The following is a 16,647-nucleotide window of genomic DNA, read 5'->3' on the forward strand; positions in this document are numbered from 1 at the left end:
AGCGTAATTTATGTGAGCTGTGCAAAATTCGGCGATGGGGGAGTTGTTTTGAGGGGAGGGTTCGTAAATTTTATGCAGGTGCGGGCAATGTCTTGGATGATTTCTGGCTTTATTGGCAACGGATGTTGTGTACCAAAAGCTTTGTACCAACGTGGAAATACTTTTATTTGCAGCAATAAACGTTTTCATTTGAGTAATTACAATCGTCGTAAAGTGTCGACAATAAAGTGTCAGAAGGAAAACCGAGCACCAGATGTTTCGGGAGGTTGGAGAGTAGAAGAGGATGCTGACTATTCACTGGCCCGTATCTTTTCCGTTGGAGCTTGTGATTCGGGATATGCAGTGCTTTTACATCCCGTGTCGAATCCTTTTCGCTTTCTAGCTGTCTTTGTAGGTGAATTTGAGGCTCACGCTATTGCGGAGGCGTCATCCTCCTCGTTTTCTTCAAGACCCTTGACACACGATTTTATAAGCGTTACTTTAAAGTTGATAGGTTCCTTTATTTCAAAAGTAGCGATTACCCATTTGACCCAACGTGCCTTCTGTGCCCGTATCTGGGTATGGACTATGGCAGGATATGAAATTTCATTGGATGCTCGACCTTCGGACGCAGTAGCGTTAGCACTTAGATTCCATGCTCCTCTTTATTTGAATGAAAGACTTGTCAATTCTGCAGGAATTTCTCTAGAGCAGATCAAGAGAGAGCTTAATGAAGGCATTCTTCGAAATTTTTCACCAAAAAAGACCAACTTTTCTTCTTGGAAAAATGCAGATAGCTTTAACTCTGTCGCGCTCAAAGGATTGGAGCCTTCTGAGGAAGCTCTCAAACTTCGTTCCTTGGAAGATCTTGCTGGAAGGATCACAAATGAAAATCTTTTGAAGTCGGTAAGAGAAAAGATGAAAATAGCCGATCCAGTACAGCAGTTCCAAGAAGAATTTAGTAAAGCAATTAGAGAAGAGCGTTATGAAGACGCATCATTGATTCGGGATAAAATATATCAGTGGCTTATGAGCAATCGTCTTTGATAGCAATATTGTGCTTGTGTTAATTATTTTGTGGGCTCTGAAACTAAGGTAGTTGTTTTCATGTACAGTGCATGCATGACAGATTTAGGGATTTTTTTCAGTGTCGTGAAGTGTAAATACAATTTTTGAGAAAGCTCTATAAGATTAAGTTGGATTTCCATAACTTAAGCAAATGCAAGTGTTTCTCTGACGTTCACAAGGGGAGTGGGAGTTAAATCAAATTGCGGAAATTTTCTAAAATAAATGTATCGTAAATGCATATTCCACACGCACACAGTGAAAAAAGAGATTAATTCTACAGGTTTCTAAACAATTGAATTTTAAATCACTGGGGTCAAATCGTAAATAATTTTATTCTCATTAAAATAAAAATTGGCTTAATGAATTTGGACAAAAGCCATTAAAACTTTCTTAATTTTAATTGCGGCTATTGAAAGCATTTAAAATTTGCTTAGGAAATAATTTTTTTACATATTAAAACATGTTTTTTCTAAAATTTTTTACTTTCTATTTGCGGCGAATTTGAGAAACAGTTTTTTCCAACGCTTGTAGAAAGTTTTGATGCAAATTAAAGAATTGCTGTTATAAATAAGTTTCTGTTTCTATGAAGATCTGGACATGGATATGTCTAAAGTTTTGTAAAATGATGACCTTAAAGTATACTCTCTCGATTTTTTTTAAAGAAAATTTTTTCTGTTTATTTTGAAAACAGCCACTTTATTTAGTTTTTTGTTCGTTCGTGAACTCAGCAAATTATATGCATCATTTGGTTTTCATAGTGAAGGGCCTAAACAATTCATCTCACTGATTCAGTATTTTTAGCTTTCTTTTTCCTGATTGCGCCGAAAATGTCCACTGAATATTTTTCAATTGTCCAGAGAACAAAATGACACCACTGTTAAACACATTTACTGAGCATCTCTTCTACCATCAATTGAGTGCATAGAGAGTACATTTTCACTGATCCGAGTATTCTCACAGGAAATCATGATCATATTGAAATAAATATGTTGATTGAATTTGCTGATAAATACGATACGCTACATTTTATTTGGATCCCTTGCAATGCTATGATACAATCAACTTCGTAGGTATTCATGAAACGCTGCTTGGTGTACATCTAGACGAAGGTCAACTCTACAAGTAAGGCATCTACGAATAAAGTTTTTGCCTTGTTCAGAAATGTTTGGATGATCAGGGAATACCAAAGGACATCCATGAACGAGGCCTTGTTGCACCAACTGTTGTTGTGAGAGACCATGACCAAAAGGCTTCTTTCCGTAAAGCATTTGATAAAGAATCACTCCAACGGACCAAATATCCACTTTTGGACAAATCTGGGGCACATCATCGTCACTAGCAAAGCACTCTGGTGGGAGATACCAGTAGGTTCCAGCTCCTTGAGATGTTAGTTCGGTAGTTTCGTTGCGATCTCCCACTGCGTCGATCACCTTACAAAGTCCAAAGTCCGCGATTCGGACTTTTCCATCTTTAAACAGAATGTTCGCAGGTTTCAAATCATAATGAATAATTTTCTTCGGCTGGTTGTTCAGATACAATAGACCACTGAGCACCTGACAGATGATTAGTTTTGCTTCATTCTCCTCTAATGATCCTTTGGCTTTGAGATATGTATCCAGATCGGAACCATCACAATATTCCAGTACTGTACAAAAAGAGTTTTCATCTATTTCGAACACGTCATAGAGTTTGACAACTCTAGGATGCTCTAGCGTTTTGTGAATTTCATATTCTCTCGTTGTGTGTCGAATGTAATTTGACTTTTGTTCTTCTGTCCAATAGTGGTTAAGTTGATGAATCTTACAAGCAACCCAACGGAATTCATTAAGGTCGAACGCTTTGAAAACCTAAAAAGATTGAATCCTCCAGCTACTCTCTTTTCGAGGTTCTTACCTCACTAAAACCACCCTTTCCGACAAGCTTCACCAATAAATACTGGTGACTCAAAACGATGAAGTTGGAGAACCGGGACGCAGATTCTTCACGCTGCCGCCGTAGTTCCTGCATCATTGAAAGTCTTTCATTTTCAAGAGTTCGCCGCTCAAGAAGCAACTGCTTTTCTTCTTCTAGTAGTATACTTCTTCTACGTGCTAAAATTGCTTCGTTTTCTTGTCCAATAAACCTACAAGAAGAGCTATTGGAGTTTTCATTGTCTCCGTTTTCTATAAATTCCGCATCAAGGACTTCCATACGTTCCCTCAAAGCTTCCAATCTTCTTTCTGTTTCACGAAAACAAGAACCCGGTTCCCAATATTCTTTTATTCCTGTTCCTTGTCGAGTCAACATGAGCCTTCCCAACCTCATGCTTTGTTCATCCAACCACTTTTTTGACTCGATTCTTTTCTTTGTTTCGCTTTCTAAAATCAGTTGACGTATAAAGTCTTTCGAACGAGACAAATACGTCTCCAATTGACTTATCTTGTTATCTTTTTCTTTCATACATTGCTTATACTGTTGGATTTCGTTTATCAATTCAGCTACAACGAGTGATGTCTGTTGTCGTTCATGATCCTCGTCGATCTTTCTAGTAACGAGTTGGTGTTCATCGTTTTCTCTAACATTGCTTCAGCGACAAGGACAAAATCAAGATGTCGTAAATACCCACATTGATGAAAAACTCCACGATTCTTCTTCATGGTTAGGCGTCACGGGTGATGTACTGTCTCTTTGCAAGTTTTCTTGAAATGGCTTAAAATACATTTGAATATCACAAGATGAGTTAGAGTCTGATTCCTTGCTCCGTGATGGTTGCTGTTTATAGGAGCCGTTGCTGTCTTTGTTGCATGCTACTTCGTTGAAAGGACAAGATGAAAACGATCTATTGCGTCGGTTGTTTTCGGAGGTTGCCAAACGATTGTTCCTAAGCATCGCATCGGTTTGCTCGGCTGGCTTTCTCTTTTTCGCACCATGTGATGGAGCTATTCTTTGTTCCAACAGTTGCTGTTTGTACGGATCATCAAACCACCCTTTCATCGCAACAGTGGGGAAATAACGAAGCAATGTCTACCGAGTCATCAGAATCTTGGTCTTCTTGTTGAATTCAATAGGAAATCCTCTAAAGAAATAACCAATCAGAAGCGGGCGATACAGAGCCCTCCCATCTGTTGTTGAAAACCCGCCAAATTTGGTGAGGCGGGGTCTCCTTGAGGGTCCGCAATATCCCGCAATTGGATGGATTGATTGAGATTAGGCAGACGCAGCCATATCGTCAACTTGTTTTTTCAAATGCAAAAGTTCCTGCTCCAGCGACGCCAACAACTCCTTTGCTACTTCCTTCAAACCATCTGCCGTGTAAGATGCTATAAACATGATGGAAAGGAAGAATATGTGTTTCTCTGTAAATGATGGCCCACTATATATCTCATAAAGGTTGTAAAGTACCCTGTCATCCGAAGAAACAGCATGCGAAGCCTTTTCGAATGATTGTAATACTAACTTTCGATAAAAATCCACTTCTAACTCTATGTGTTTGAGGAAGAATCTTCCTTGCGCTTCCCTAAACAAGTCAATCTGTCTTTCTAGATTGGTGACAATGACAGGCTCTTCTTCAAATGCTGCAGCGGATGTCGTTCCAAGAACACTAACAAGTGGCAATGACTGAACTGTCTTGATAACTGCTTCGCCGACACCCTTAAAAGCCTTCCAATCGGTGCGGAAATACTTTCGAAAAATGTTGAGGACGTTCCAACGACTCTGTAGGTATGATGGTGAAGATGTTTCCCCTCTTTTGGACAATTCCGAAGAATGCATGAAATCTGCTTTACCAATCATTTCGCTGCTACTTGCTTCCCAAACCATTCCCATTTGTTTTGTGAAGGTTAGTTCGTCTTCCATCTCATCCTCTTCTTCACTTGTCCCATTTGGTGAAGCGGCTACCAATTCCGAGGAATTTGTTACAAACGGTGCATTATAGGAGAGTGCATTATCTTCTGCAACTGTGAACATGGAAGATGCTTCAGAGCCTTTGGCTTTTTTGACCCACTCTGGGAGTACAGACTGTATCGCCAATCCTCCACTTTTTGTAGAATAAGAAACAGAACGGTTCAATGTGTGGCGTCTCATACTTGGGGCACTGACTGGTGTAGTGACTGGAGAACTTCTTAACATGATTCGCTTACTCACTTGTCGCACGAAATCGACATGTTTTGGCTCCAAATGTAGCTCGGTGAAAGGTTCTTGCTTCAATTTATTCTCCAAATTTCTACTGATTCCCAAAGATGTCCAAGCGTCTCTATGTTTGTCCTTGTCTGCAACGGTATCTTGAGTTGGAGTAATGCTTGTAGCGTCAGCCAATATGCATGATACGATGACATGAACCAAGGAATGTCTAGCTTCCCTTAAAAGCTGAGCTTCTCTAGATGATAATTTGAAGAAACGCTCATGTACAGAACGCCAATACAAGTCAATAAACTCTGGATCAAACGATAAAAGACTAGCAAACGCAACCAATCTTTGCCGCAACATTTTTTCGGCTGCTAACATTGTTCTAAGAGTAGAAGGAACACCATAAATTTCTCCTCCAAAACCACCTGAAACAATATCAAGCCAGAATTGCACTTGTTCCAGTTGCTGACCGATTCTTTTGGTATCCATCAAAATTTTTTCCGATGGAGAAACTTCCTCTTCATACCTATTCTACTCAACCACATTATTTCCGAAATTTTTCCGAGCAAGGAAATCTAACCAACCTCTTCATCTTGTGGAATTGTTTGATATCCCTTATTGGGACGATGACAAGTCGATGTTTTTCGTTTTCTTTCTCCTTCTAGTGATGTTCGAAAGGCAACATTTAATAACTGAGAATGGATACTTGACATTTCCCTAAGACAGGATGCCAAACTACAACGAACTTGAAGAATAATAGAACTGGGCCATAAATATTCATTTTCAAAGACAGCAGCGAGAGTTCCAATGGACATCATAATACATCTTCCTATAGGTACATACCAATGTGCTTCATATTCCAATGGATTATATTGGCCTAATACGACAACATACTGAGTAATGATGGTGTTGAGAATTGTAAGCGAATAAGTAGAATTGATAAAATATACAGCGACAAAAGTGGATATCATCAGATATATATCTAATAATAAGGCACTCATGGCAATCAAAGGAAAACTCATTAAAAGCCCACCAATCAAAGCACCAAAGAAAACCCCAAGCAAGTTAGCTAAAGCACCAACCAAAGTTCCTTCCAAAGTCGGTTGTATATACAACACAAAAGCCATCCATATTAACAAGCCATTCCAACGAGAAAGAAACCTCGGCAACCAACCATAATAGACTAACACCAATATTAACATTTCCCCTATCCATTTCTTTAAACAAAATCTAAACTCAGCGCTATCCCAAAGTTGAAGAAAAGAATCGAAATCAAGAGGAATACTCTTCAGTACAAAAGTCCATCGTTCAAAAGGAAATGTTAGTATTCTTGCCCATCCAAGAAAGTTTCGGGAACCTAATCATGTTGTTTGATGTCACTCAGAACTCTACTCATCAACAACTTACCTCTAAAAAATGAACGAAGCTTTCTTTGTTCGTACAGAATTTGAGCATTTTCATTAAGAATGTCAACTTTCTTTCTAATAGAGTCAGCCATTACGAGAACGAACATGAACGGTCCCATTTCTAAAGTGCTGGGAAACGAAAATGTATCACTATATCCTTTCAAAAATTGTAAATATTCAATCTTAGCGCGTTCTCTTATAACTTGAATGCGTTTGCCATCGACAGAATTATTTACAGTCATCTCTTTCTGTCTTATCTCAAATGACGAAGAAGGCTTCAGTCGGTACAAAAAGTCACCAATTCGATAGCATTCGGATGCAACTTGAGCAAAAGAATACTTCAAATCCATCACGATAGAAGGCCAATGTTCCAAAAGGTCACCAAAATATCTTCTTCTTTCATTGTGAAGTACAGAATGAAGTGCACCCACTTCGTCCAATAGGTCTTCCAACTTGCTTATGACCAGATTCCATTCCTCTTGCGGTTCACATCTCAGCAACCAGAATAAGTTTGGTTCATAAGGAAGATACTGTGACATCTTTTTGGCTCTGGAGATTTGTTGTCGAGAGAATTCCAATCTCTTGCCATTGACACACGAAAGCAGAAATGAAGGATTATGTTGGATACCGTTTTTCCAGCCAGAATCTCCAAAATCGATATGTTCCTCGATATAAGGCTCCACTAAAACGGAGCTTATAGCAGATAAAGAAGCACCCAATTCTAGTAAGGATTCTTTGATGCAGACTCGTAACTCATCTTTGGCCAAACGAGGAAAGCACAGTATGGAAACCAGTATAGAAGCTCCATGTGCCACTAAAGCTGCTAGCATCGTATTACAAAATACTAGCCAGATTGCTCTTGTGCCACCAGTTCTGCTGCCTAACAAGTTAAACACAAAGTTAAGCTCTCCTGTGCTGGTGATCATATCGAGTCTGTTGTCGCCACGTAAAGAGGTAAATAAGGCAGTTCCCAAGAAAATGGTGAATAAAGTAAGAGCACTGTTAGTCTGAGTCAATATGGCCCCTAACGCGCCCAGTAAGGAACCGAAAAGTTGAGCAAAACTGCTAAGAACTGCACCTTCCGAAACAAAACCGAACTCGAGTTCTTCAACTCCAAAAGTTACTATTATAATATAATCTACAGCTATAAGAGATGAATAAGGAAATCTTTCAGCCAAAGTTGGAATGAACACCAACAAAGAGAGCAAAAAATATCCTGCAGTAGCACGAATGGCAACCTTTGTATTCTTTCTTAGATATTCTCTGTGAGTCTTCCGCCCAGTCGGCAAGAGACAGTCTCTTTGACAAGCAAAAGTATCGGCTGTTTCTCCTCTTACTGGAGAGCTGGAAGAAAGACGCAAGGGTTTTGGACGTCTTTCCTTAAAAGGTGACGTAGCCATATAAGAAAGGAGGGAGAGAAAAAAAAAGAGAGGAATGGTCTGAGCCAAATGTCCCTGTCGTCTAAAGAGAATGACAAATTCCAATCCACTTGAAGCGTCCTTTTCAACGTTGGTAAGTATCGAAACTGGAATTCACGTAATATTTGACTCCAAATATGTTAAAGACGAGTTGAAAAGTCTACCATTATCGTATTTACGGATGATTCGTTTATTCACGTATTTCAAATAGAAAATTTTCCTTCCATCCCTCAGCTGTTATCTATCAATATATTTATAATTTCGACAATTTCCCATACAATTTGATCGTATTTTCAAATCATTCTTGGTAATAGAGTGAGGTTTCTCCTAATCATTATTCCTACCACAACCATTTTTATTACAACAATCAAATAATAGAACAACGCCAGTTTGCTGTCTCTCGATTTTCCGTTGGTTCCTCATCATCATCATCATCATCTTCTTCTTCTTCTTCTTTATTCAGAAAACCTTCTCCAGCCACTGCATCTTCTTCTATAACACATTCAATGGAAACACAATCAACATGTTAAGAAACGCATACCAAAAAGGCGGGCAACAAGGTTCAAAACTTGAGGTTTTCTGGCAGGTATGGGAACAAAGGTGCTCTATGTAGAGAATATTACAAATTAATGATAAAATTGGCTGAATTCTTACGTAAGAATCTACATCGTCCATTTCACTGACAAAAGGATGCCTTTTCACTTCCTCAAGAGAATATCTTCTCTGTTGAACAGGGTCCAGAACATGTAACAACAGATCCTTCGCGCTTTCTTCTACAAAGGAAGGAATTTCGAACTCGCCTTTTCCAATCTTCTCAAATAGCTCAAACAAGTTGTTTCCATCAAAAGGTAGACGTCCAGTCAAACAATAAAACAAAGTAACCCCAGCAGCCCATATATCTACTTTTCTACCAGAAAAGTCACTTTCTCCTTTGGCAATTTCTGGTGCTTGAAAAGCAGGAGACCCCTAAAGAGATTGGTGACCAAACGATATTTTAGCACCATCACTTACTGTCGAACGCGTAACTAAATCAAGTTCTGCATAACGATCGAGAAATTCTGCAACTCCAAAGTCGGATATTTTGATTTCTCCTTTTGTTGTCAGCATCAAGTTGGAAGGTTTAATATCACGATGAACCACATTTCTACTGTGCATAAATTCTAAACCTTCTACCAATTGTCGGAAATAATATCTCGCCTGGTGGTGAGGTAATCGATTGTTTGGGGCCGATTCTGTAAGCTGTTGAAGACTACAACCGTTGGCTAATTCCATAACAATATATAATTTGGGTGCATTGGGTTCATCAATGACTTCGATAAGTTCTATGATATTTTTATGTCCCTTAAGCTGTTTCAATATGGCTAAAGAGAGCGTCTTATAAGTATTCGGAATACCAAAAAGGAAACAAATGCTCACAAATTTCTCGCTTTACATTTTCCATGCCTCCTCGAACCTGGTCGCAACAGCAGAGTTACTTTGGTCTATTAAAGAAACGAAGACCAACCTTTTTAAGGAAACGCTTGTCTATAATTTTCACTGCTACGATGCGCAGAGTTTGACTATCAATACCTTCTTTCACTTTAGAGTATGCACCTTCTCCTAGTTTCTGACCCAAAATATAGTGTTTCACAAACTTGGGTCTAGGTTCTGTCTTCTTAAAGTGAACTCGTAAAGAACCCATGTCCTTATGAATGTCCATCGAAGGACGAACAAACTTTTGAAACTCTTCTTCAGTGGGTATTCCTCCCACTACTTCATCTTTGGAAGTTTTCTGTCGGGAGCTTCGTGAACTTCTGTTCGAGTCACTTTCCGACGACTCCATTGGAAATTTCTTTGATTCGAATCTTGAGGAAATCATGTCCATAATACTAATGAAGCAACTATTGAAATCCATTTTATACATCAAAATGATTATAGTATTCTAAAGAAATTTTCTAAAATCCTAAACCAAGCAGCCAGGCTTGAATAGCTGCTCGATGGTCTCCCACAACAGCCACACTACCAGCACAATGATATACTTCCGACCCTGGACAAATCTTCCGAAGTTCTTCCGCAATTGCCTTTCAAATACAAGTTAGTATCGCTAAATAGCCCTTGTCACTCACTCTCACCTCCTGATCTCCACGAAATCTTCGAACTGCGGTAATTGTTTTCCGCTTTCGTTCTAAATATACAGGTAGGTTGTTTCCTGCCGAGGAACGATAAAACTAAAACTCATTTGCAGTTGTACAAAAGATTTTCTAGAATTCAACATACTCTAAAAGGAAGATTTTCATAACCCCCTTGTGGTGGAACCCAACCACTTGGAGTTACCTTCGAGGGATCTACCGCACGCACGGGGTACTTCAGATTAGGAGGTGGTATCCAGTAGTCAAATACTGGCTTGGAAGTAGGTAGATTGGACTCTTTGGTTTTTTTCTTGACGGGGTTTGCTGCCTGTGAAGAAAACCTATGTCTAGGAAACATTCCACTTGTATATTTCCATACACAAAAGACTGGCTGCGACTGCATTCACAAGTGAACCAATCACTGAATGTTTGTCAAGAATTCTTTTTCTTTCAATGAAGAGTTGATCCATTCAAGTTTGTTGTTGTATTGTTAGCTCATGAAGACCTGTAATAGTCACATTGTTTTGGTAGGGGTATAAGTTACGGTGAGACTGTTGAACCGTCCTTGTTAGTTTCCATGGCACATATATTCAAGGGCAAGTGACTGGATATCACAAACTTGATGGTTTTTCAAAAGTGCAACTTGTTCTTGAATTCGTAGGTCCCAAAGCCACAAAAAAGGCAACTGTGTGTGACACTAGTAACTAGACACTGTTTCTCGTATTAACACTTGCCAATTTATGTTAGACTGTTCATACAAAAAAGAGGAGGAAACACGTTCACCAGAAATAAAATAATCATTCACACGAAACTGACAAACGTTCAGCTTGTCTCTCAAAGCATTGAGAACTTCCTTCATCACTCTGTTGTAAGCTTGCCGTTTCCATTTCCGACTTGCTTAGAAATCTTCCACCCGTGCCTCTCTGCCGGTTCTTGGCGTGTCGATGGCGAGATTCATGGCGATACGGCCGTTTAACTTTTCTTTCTATAAACGCTTCTTTTCCAAGTTGTCTCTTTCGCGCTTCTCTTCTCTTTAGGATGCGATGATATTGCTTGGCGTTCACATAAACTGGTGGTTCTTGATAATTTTCAAAAGGAATAGTCTTCTCAGGACTCTTCTCTAGCTGACGCATCACGTCAAGATGTCGTAATTCAGGGAAGGGAGGCAAAATAAGTTGATTAGGAACCTCATGGGTACTTTGTGGAGCCCCCGGAAACTGAGAATATATTGAAGACGGTTCGTAACTAGTCAAGAACATTTGCAAGTTATGAAAAGGTCTGCCAGAGTCTACAGATGGTAAATGACTTTTTGCTTGCATGGAAAGAAGGGTTTCGAAAACCAAAACCTCTCAGAAAACTTTCCACTACCCAGTCTCCTAACTTAACAAACACAGTTGGACTCGGTACAACATTCTTGTTCGATTGATTTCAGATCTCCCAAATAGTCTGTGGATCCAATGTCGTAGTTTCTTGTTTTTTATATCTCATTTTTACTTTCAAGTCACAAGTAACCAATTTCACAAATAATAAGCTTATCAGAACTATATATATTTGAAATTTCTATTACTCCGAAATCCCAAGGGAAGGAAAATTCTCCAAGACCTCCTTTGCCCCTTGAGTGTTAGCCTTTTGCAAAATATTCACGAGACTAGCACGAAGCTGAAGAGATAGTTCTCGACAGAGACCTTCAAGGTAAAGATGATGTTTGGACAGAGCCCAGTTCACTTCAAAAGCAGCAAGTTCCTTTCCGGTGTTGGATAATACCGAACAGAACAACTTCCGTTTTTCTACGTCATGAAAATCAAACAAACCTTCTTCCTTCGAGTTATCCTCTATTAAACAGTGATAGTAGCGATGGCGAGTTCTCTCCAGCTTTATTTGTAGCTCGCTGTCCAATCTTTCTGCTCGTTGTTGAAAGTGCGTTTGGATACGTTCGAAATCAGACACAACACTGTCCTTTGCTTGTTCTGACAACCCAACAGAATCCTGTAAAGCTAAAGCCAAAACTCTCTGAGCCTTGAAATAATAGCGTTGTAAGGTGTTCTTCCTTTGTCTATATAAGCGGATAAACATACCTCAATCAATCCATCGTACAAAGCTAGGCGAGTACGGAAAGGAATGAGTTCCAAAATAGAAACAACATTGTCTCTAGTAAAGCACGATTGAGGACCTTCAAAGCACGCGACAGCAGGATTTGATGTTTCTGGCGGGGCTTGCATACGAAGCATAGCACTGTCTATCTCAGTGATTCTCCACATTCGAACAATTTTATCGGAAAAAGTTGCTATGATCAATAATGCATCAAGATCCGCAACTATACTGCTTACTGCCGCTCGTCTATTTTTGGAGCGCTCATGAAGTTTTCGAACAAGTTGAAACTCTAGTCTTGAAAGTGACATTACCACAAGACGATAAAGGTCAACCTGGCCTTCCGAACCCCCCACTAGAAAATGCAAATCTTGCCTTTTCACCACATCATCTTCTGATGAAATATCTATATCCTTCAAATGAAACAAAACGGTGGGAACATAATGTAAACGTTTTCTTGCCATACAACGTCCACTAATGGTTTCCGTCACTGATAGCATACTATCACGCCCAACACTCAACAAAATCAGGCCATCCAATAAAGTGGCTAGGCCAGTAACAGGTCCTGAGTGTGCTGCAACACATGGTGAAGTCCACTGTCGAGTGACGTTGATAGCCTCCGGAGTAACCTTCTGCATTGGCATAGAAAACAGCAACAGCTGCATCATGTAAGCCATCTGATGACAACATTTCATTCGGAAGAGAAGCGACCGAAACGGCTGTTATGGTTGGCTTCAACATTAAAGGAAGGTTTCCTAAACTCGGTTCATATGTTTCAGTAAGAAGAATGGTATCCATTGCCTTTCCCTCTGCGTCTTCGACAGCATCAAAATGCCAAATTCTAATGCAACCATCAGCACAACCACTGATGAGAAAATCCTTATAAAAACTGATAGAGACACTTCGTTGAGAACTTGGTAGTTGACTTCTCTTTTCTACAGAACTACGTGAACTGTCTTTTGACCTAAAAGTCGCAAGACAAGAGTTTCTACTCTCCACACCCATGCTGCCACTACTACAGCAATATGAACGAAGTGAGCCGTCCTCATGTGCAACAACAACTTCGTCTAAATGTTCGATATAGCACGCCGTGATAGCTGGTATAACCTGAGGACCACCAATACCACCAACATGTGTAAATCTTTTGGGCGCTTTGACATCGTCAGCACTCTCCGCAACTATCGAAGGATCTTCCCAAGCAACAGGTAAACGAATATCAAGGATCTTGTTGCAATAACTGTCAAAGGTTTCGATAGTTTTGGAAGTGATGAAGAATATATTTCCCGTGTTACGTTGACAAAACGCATATAGAGGATGACCTCCAGTAATCCGAAACTGTCTCAAGAGCTTGAAGGAATCTGACCATAAAGGAAATCCTTCTACTGACTTGGAGCGTCTGATCTGACAAGAAGCAACGTCAAATTTGGCGGTATTCCTTTGAGGAGAACCAGACAAGTCTTCACCTTCAGCAACTAGGTCTCCGTCCTTTTTCACCAAGTCTTTCGCATATTCCAGTTTTGACCCGAGAGTTTTTTTTGCACTAGAAATAAACGTAAAGAAAGGTGCATACCTTGCTTTCTCGGAGTGAGGTGAACCTTTGGAATGATTGGTGGAAGGCGCCAATAATTTCGAACCAGAACGTTCCTCTTCTTCTCTTTCAGAATAAACCGCATTAGATTTTGAGCCACTAGCTTCCATTCTTGCAACCTTAAAGATCCACTTTCTCTACAATCAGAAAGCGACTGCTTCAAAATCCCCCTTCAAGCGGTCCTTTTTGAAACATCTTCCCCATTTCGCCAAGAATTCTAGGTTTACTATGAATTCAGAAGAAATCCAGTAAAAATGTATATGACTATTTTGCCTACATTTGTCATTTCAAGGTAAGGCTTAAACTCTGACATATAAGCTTCAACTAATTGAAATTCTTGCTATTCCTTTTTCTTCTAATACTATAATTAACCCACGTTGAGAAACATTTGAAGTTTGAGAACTATCTGCAATTTCGCCATCAACAATGTCCAAATAAGAGAATAACTTTGTAGCGATACAGATGAAACCTTACTACATTCCTTTTAGACTTTTTCGTTTCAAAGGTACTTCCTAGAAATGTCACTTCCGAGTTGCAATGTATGTGTGAAAACAAGCTATTTATTTTCGACATAGAACGACCTATTGAAAGCTTTCGCAACTACTTTTAGAAGTACGGTTGGTTTTATATTCTATAATATTATCTTTATTGTTACTTTATTATACGATGGGCGTCAATTATTTATAAAGTCGATAAGATTCTTATTAGTTTCCAAACCACAATACCAAGTGAGTCAAAATGTGCCAAAAAAAAAAGTTGCAAGGCGCCAAAACAGGAATTATGCGCCACTGGCATTATTCTATTTGGGTAATTTTGGTGTTGCTTTTATGGAATATCTCTTTGCTTTCCCGCCCCAAAAAGTTCATTTTTATAGCAATAGGAAGCGCTCCAGAAAATAGGAATAGGAGAGATGCCTGTAGAAGGAGTTGGCTTTCTTGGAGATGCCCCACCGTTGCATATCGATTTTTTACGGAACTGAATACGGCCAACAGGGAACAGTCTGTTTCTCTGAACGTGGAACGTCAAACTTTACGTGATATCGAATTTCAACCGTTTCCTCAAGGTAGACAAGTAATGCAAGGAGCAAGGTTTCTCTATCAAGCCGCCTGGGCTTTAGGCCACTACGAGTTTGATTTTTACTTGAAGACAGATGACGATGTACTTCTTTGTATTCAAAAGTTGCAGCACTTGTTGAGTGAAAAGAGGAACAAATTTTTTTGGGGAAAATATTGGTGCAAGCAGGATCGAAGTTATCCAGATGAAAGCTTTCTGTTGTTCTCTACTGATCTCTTACGTTTTCTGGTAAAAAACCGGGAATTTCTGTTGTTCGATGAGGAAGTTTCTATGGCATGGAATTTTGGATTCTTGTCGAGGTTTTTAAATATTAGCATTTTTGATGATAGGACCTGCATCGATTCACAGCAAGGATACCTAACATATTTTATGCATCAACCTGGATTCAACTTTACGAGGCAGATAAGTTCTGACCTTTCATTTTGCGATAAATACTTATTTTCACATCATGTTGAGTCAACGATCGATATGCGTATTTTTAAGGAAAGCTCAATCATACCTCCTTCTCATCGGATAATGATACAGCATCCACGTGATACTTGCGGGACAAATTATTCTATTATTCCTTGTAGAAAATCTCGTAAGCTACCTAGCATACAGATTCGTACAGTTTAGGATGGTTAGGCATTTTTGATCTGCTGTTGGATTCCTAAGACTCCTGAGTTTTAACATGAGAATATTTGATTCATAAAGACCATCTCTCATTGAGATGAGAGTCCTTCTGAGTGTTGAGTAAACATTTAGATAAATTTCAAGCAAGTAAGATAGCCTCTGAAGAAGATTTTTATGATCTAAACTTTAGTGGCATTCTTAATGATATGTTAGTTTATAGCCTCCAGATACCACTATCATTGTCTCTGAAAAAATTTTCAAGAATGATTTCCAATACAACTCTCGTAGTCGGGATAACATTCTTCGAGCTCTAAACAATGTTTGGAGACCAGGTTTTTGGTCATTTCACCACTCGACTCCTTTAGAATGCGATATTCGTCATCTTAAATTAGAAACCAGTTCTTCTCAAACATACTACTTTGCAAACTAATCATGTCATGTTAACATGGCCATTTGAGGTGCTTTGGCTTTAAAGAAACAACATCATGAGTCACCTTTTCATTAGGCAAAATGAGTAAAAGAAATTCAATGGTCTGATTTAGTTTCAAAGAATTCAAGAGACCGCCTTTTTGGTAACTTCAGCAGAACGACGCATAAGAGCCATATGCAGTTGATAAAGGACTTGAATACTTTTTCAGCAATACGTTCCGGTTTGGAAGGTGAGATTGGACTGGTACCTACTATGGGTTTTCTTCACGAAGGCCACAAGGTTCTTGAGACGAGGATTGACTACTCATCCGTCGCTCATTTCATTCTAGGCACTCATAAGAAGAGCACGAATGGAATGCTCTATATTGTTTGTTACCATATTTGTTAACCCGACGCAATTTGCACCCGGTGAGGACTTGGATACCTATCCCCGAAATCTTCCAGGAGACTTGCGTATCTGCGAAGAACTCGAGGTTGACTTTGTCTTTGCTCCGGATTCTTTCTCGATCTTGTATCCTGAAGGTTTCTGTACTTTTGTGGAGTGCAAAATAGGGCTGCCTGGAACCAATCCCAAGTCAGAAGGAGCTTTTCGTCCTCATTTTTTCAGAGGGTATGTCATTTCGTTGAGTTTTCTATCAGGAAATGATATTTGCTCAGTGTCGCAACTGTTGTTGCCAAATTGTTCAACATAGTAAAGCCAAGCAAGGCTTATTTTGGACAAAAGGATGCGCAGCAATGTTCTGTTGCTCAAAGGATGGTCGTTGATTTGAATC

General features: G+C 39.4%; 9 protein-coding genes across 11 annotated transcripts in view; 3 read left to right on the forward strand and 6 right to left on the reverse strand.

The window, feature by feature from the left end:
* The first annotated feature begins 44 nt into the window (after positions 1–44).
* Gasu_09580 (uncharacterized protein) lies at positions 45–1,630 on the forward strand. Its single transcript, XM_005708352.1, has one exon. It carries the CDS (start codon positions 73–75, stop codon positions 1,024–1,026), a length of 954 nt encoding a protein of 317 aa, XP_005708409.1. The 5' UTR covers positions 45–72; the 3' UTR covers positions 1,027–1,630.
* Positions 1,631–2,057: 427 nt separating this feature from the next.
* Positions 2,058–4,154, reverse strand: Gasu_09590 (serine/threonine protein kinase). The gene is made up of 3 exons (XM_005708353.1): positions 3,653–4,154; positions 2,941–3,601; positions 2,058–2,894 (listed from the first exon to the last, which is right to left on the reverse strand). Exons 1-3 carry the CDS (start codon positions 4,018–4,020, stop codon positions 2,106–2,108), a joined length of 1,818 nt encoding a protein of 605 aa, XP_005708410.1. The 5' UTR covers positions 4,021–4,154; the 3' UTR covers positions 2,058–2,105.
* A 55-nt stretch (positions 4,155–4,209) lies between these two features.
* Gasu_09600 (uncharacterized protein) lies at positions 4,210–7,984 on the reverse strand. The gene is made up of 3 exons (XM_005708354.1): positions 6,559–7,984; positions 5,736–6,508; positions 4,210–5,682 (listed from the first exon to the last, which is right to left on the reverse strand). The coding sequence occupies exons 1-3, from the start codon at positions 7,955–7,957 to the stop codon at positions 4,234–4,236; spliced, it is 3,621 nt and encodes a 1,206-aa protein (XP_005708411.1). The 5' UTR covers positions 7,958–7,984; the 3' UTR covers positions 4,210–4,233.
* A 165-nt stretch (positions 7,985–8,149) lies between these two features.
* On the reverse strand, positions 8,150–9,824 carry Gasu_09610 (serine/threonine protein kinase). Its single transcript, XM_005708355.1, has 6 exons — positions 9,480–9,824; positions 9,392–9,428; positions 8,987–9,336; positions 8,630–8,941; positions 8,517–8,580; positions 8,150–8,467 (listed from the first exon to the last, which is right to left on the reverse strand). The coding sequence occupies exons 1-6, from the start codon at positions 9,795–9,797 to the stop codon at positions 8,343–8,345; spliced, it is 1,206 nt and encodes a 401-aa protein (XP_005708412.1). The 5' UTR covers positions 9,798–9,824; the 3' UTR covers positions 8,150–8,342.
* Positions 9,825–9,829: 5 nt separating this feature from the next.
* Gasu_09620 (uncharacterized protein) lies at positions 9,830–10,544 on the reverse strand. The gene is made up of 3 exons (XM_005708356.1): positions 10,232–10,544; positions 10,087–10,182; positions 9,830–10,035 (listed from the first exon to the last, which is right to left on the reverse strand). Exons 1-3 carry the CDS (start codon positions 10,484–10,486, stop codon positions 9,910–9,912), a joined length of 477 nt encoding a protein of 158 aa, XP_005708413.1. The 5' UTR covers positions 10,487–10,544; the 3' UTR covers positions 9,830–9,909.
* A 185-nt stretch (positions 10,545–10,729) lies between these two features.
* Positions 10,730–11,534, reverse strand: Gasu_09630 (nuclear transcription factor Y, alpha). Its single transcript, XM_005708357.1, has one exon. The coding sequence runs from the start codon at positions 11,400–11,402 to the stop codon at positions 10,881–10,883; it is 522 nt and encodes a 173-aa protein (XP_005708414.1). The 5' UTR covers positions 11,403–11,534; the 3' UTR covers positions 10,730–10,880.
* Positions 11,535–11,557: 23 nt separating this feature from the next.
* Positions 11,558–13,904, reverse strand: Gasu_09640 (uncharacterized protein). Its single transcript, XM_005708358.1, has 3 exons — positions 12,801–13,904; positions 12,159–12,745; positions 11,558–12,099 (listed from the first exon to the last, which is right to left on the reverse strand). Exons 1-3 carry the CDS (start codon positions 13,867–13,869, stop codon positions 11,647–11,649), a joined length of 2,109 nt encoding a protein of 702 aa, XP_005708415.1. The 5' UTR covers positions 13,870–13,904; the 3' UTR covers positions 11,558–11,646.
* A 620-nt stretch (positions 13,905–14,524) lies between these two features.
* Positions 14,525–15,585, forward strand: Gasu_09650 (galactosyltransferase). 2 transcript variants are annotated; one of them, XM_005708359.1, is made up of 2 exons: positions 14,525–15,413; positions 15,458–15,585. In XM_005708359.1, exons 1-2 carry the CDS (start codon positions 14,540–14,542, stop codon positions 15,484–15,486), a joined length of 903 nt encoding a protein of 300 aa, XP_005708416.1. In that variant the 5' UTR covers positions 14,525–14,539; the 3' UTR covers positions 15,487–15,585. The 2 variants fall into 2 exon arrangements, with proteins under 2 accessions (XP_005708416.1, XP_005708417.1); XM_005708360.1 differs by having other exon boundaries at positions 14,525–15,585.
* Positions 15,586–15,944: 359 nt separating this feature from the next.
* Gasu_09660 (pantoate--beta-alanine ligase) overlaps positions 15,945–16,647 on the forward strand; it is a 1,511-nt gene continuing 808 nt past the window's right edge. Inside the window, exons 1-3 of one of the 2 annotated variants that reach the window (XM_005708362.1) lie at positions 15,945–16,154; positions 16,204–16,484; positions 16,532–16,647. The exon at positions 16,532–16,647 is cut by the window's right edge and continues 465 nt beyond it. In XM_005708362.1, the coding sequence (XP_005708419.1) occupies positions 16,050–16,154; positions 16,204–16,484; positions 16,532–16,647 (502 nt within the window). In that variant the 5' untranslated portion in view covers positions 15,945–16,049. The remainder of the gene's footprint in view (positions 16,155–16,203; positions 16,485–16,531) is intronic. The other variant, XM_005708361.1, reaches the window with a different exon arrangement.

This window comes from Galdieria sulphuraria, assembly GCF_000341285.1.
Source record: "Galdieria sulphuraria unplaced genomic scaffold scaf_5, whole genome shotgun sequence".
Classification (NCBI taxonomy): Eukaryota; Rhodophyta; class Bangiophyceae; order Galdieriales; family Galdieriaceae; genus Galdieria; species Galdieria sulphuraria.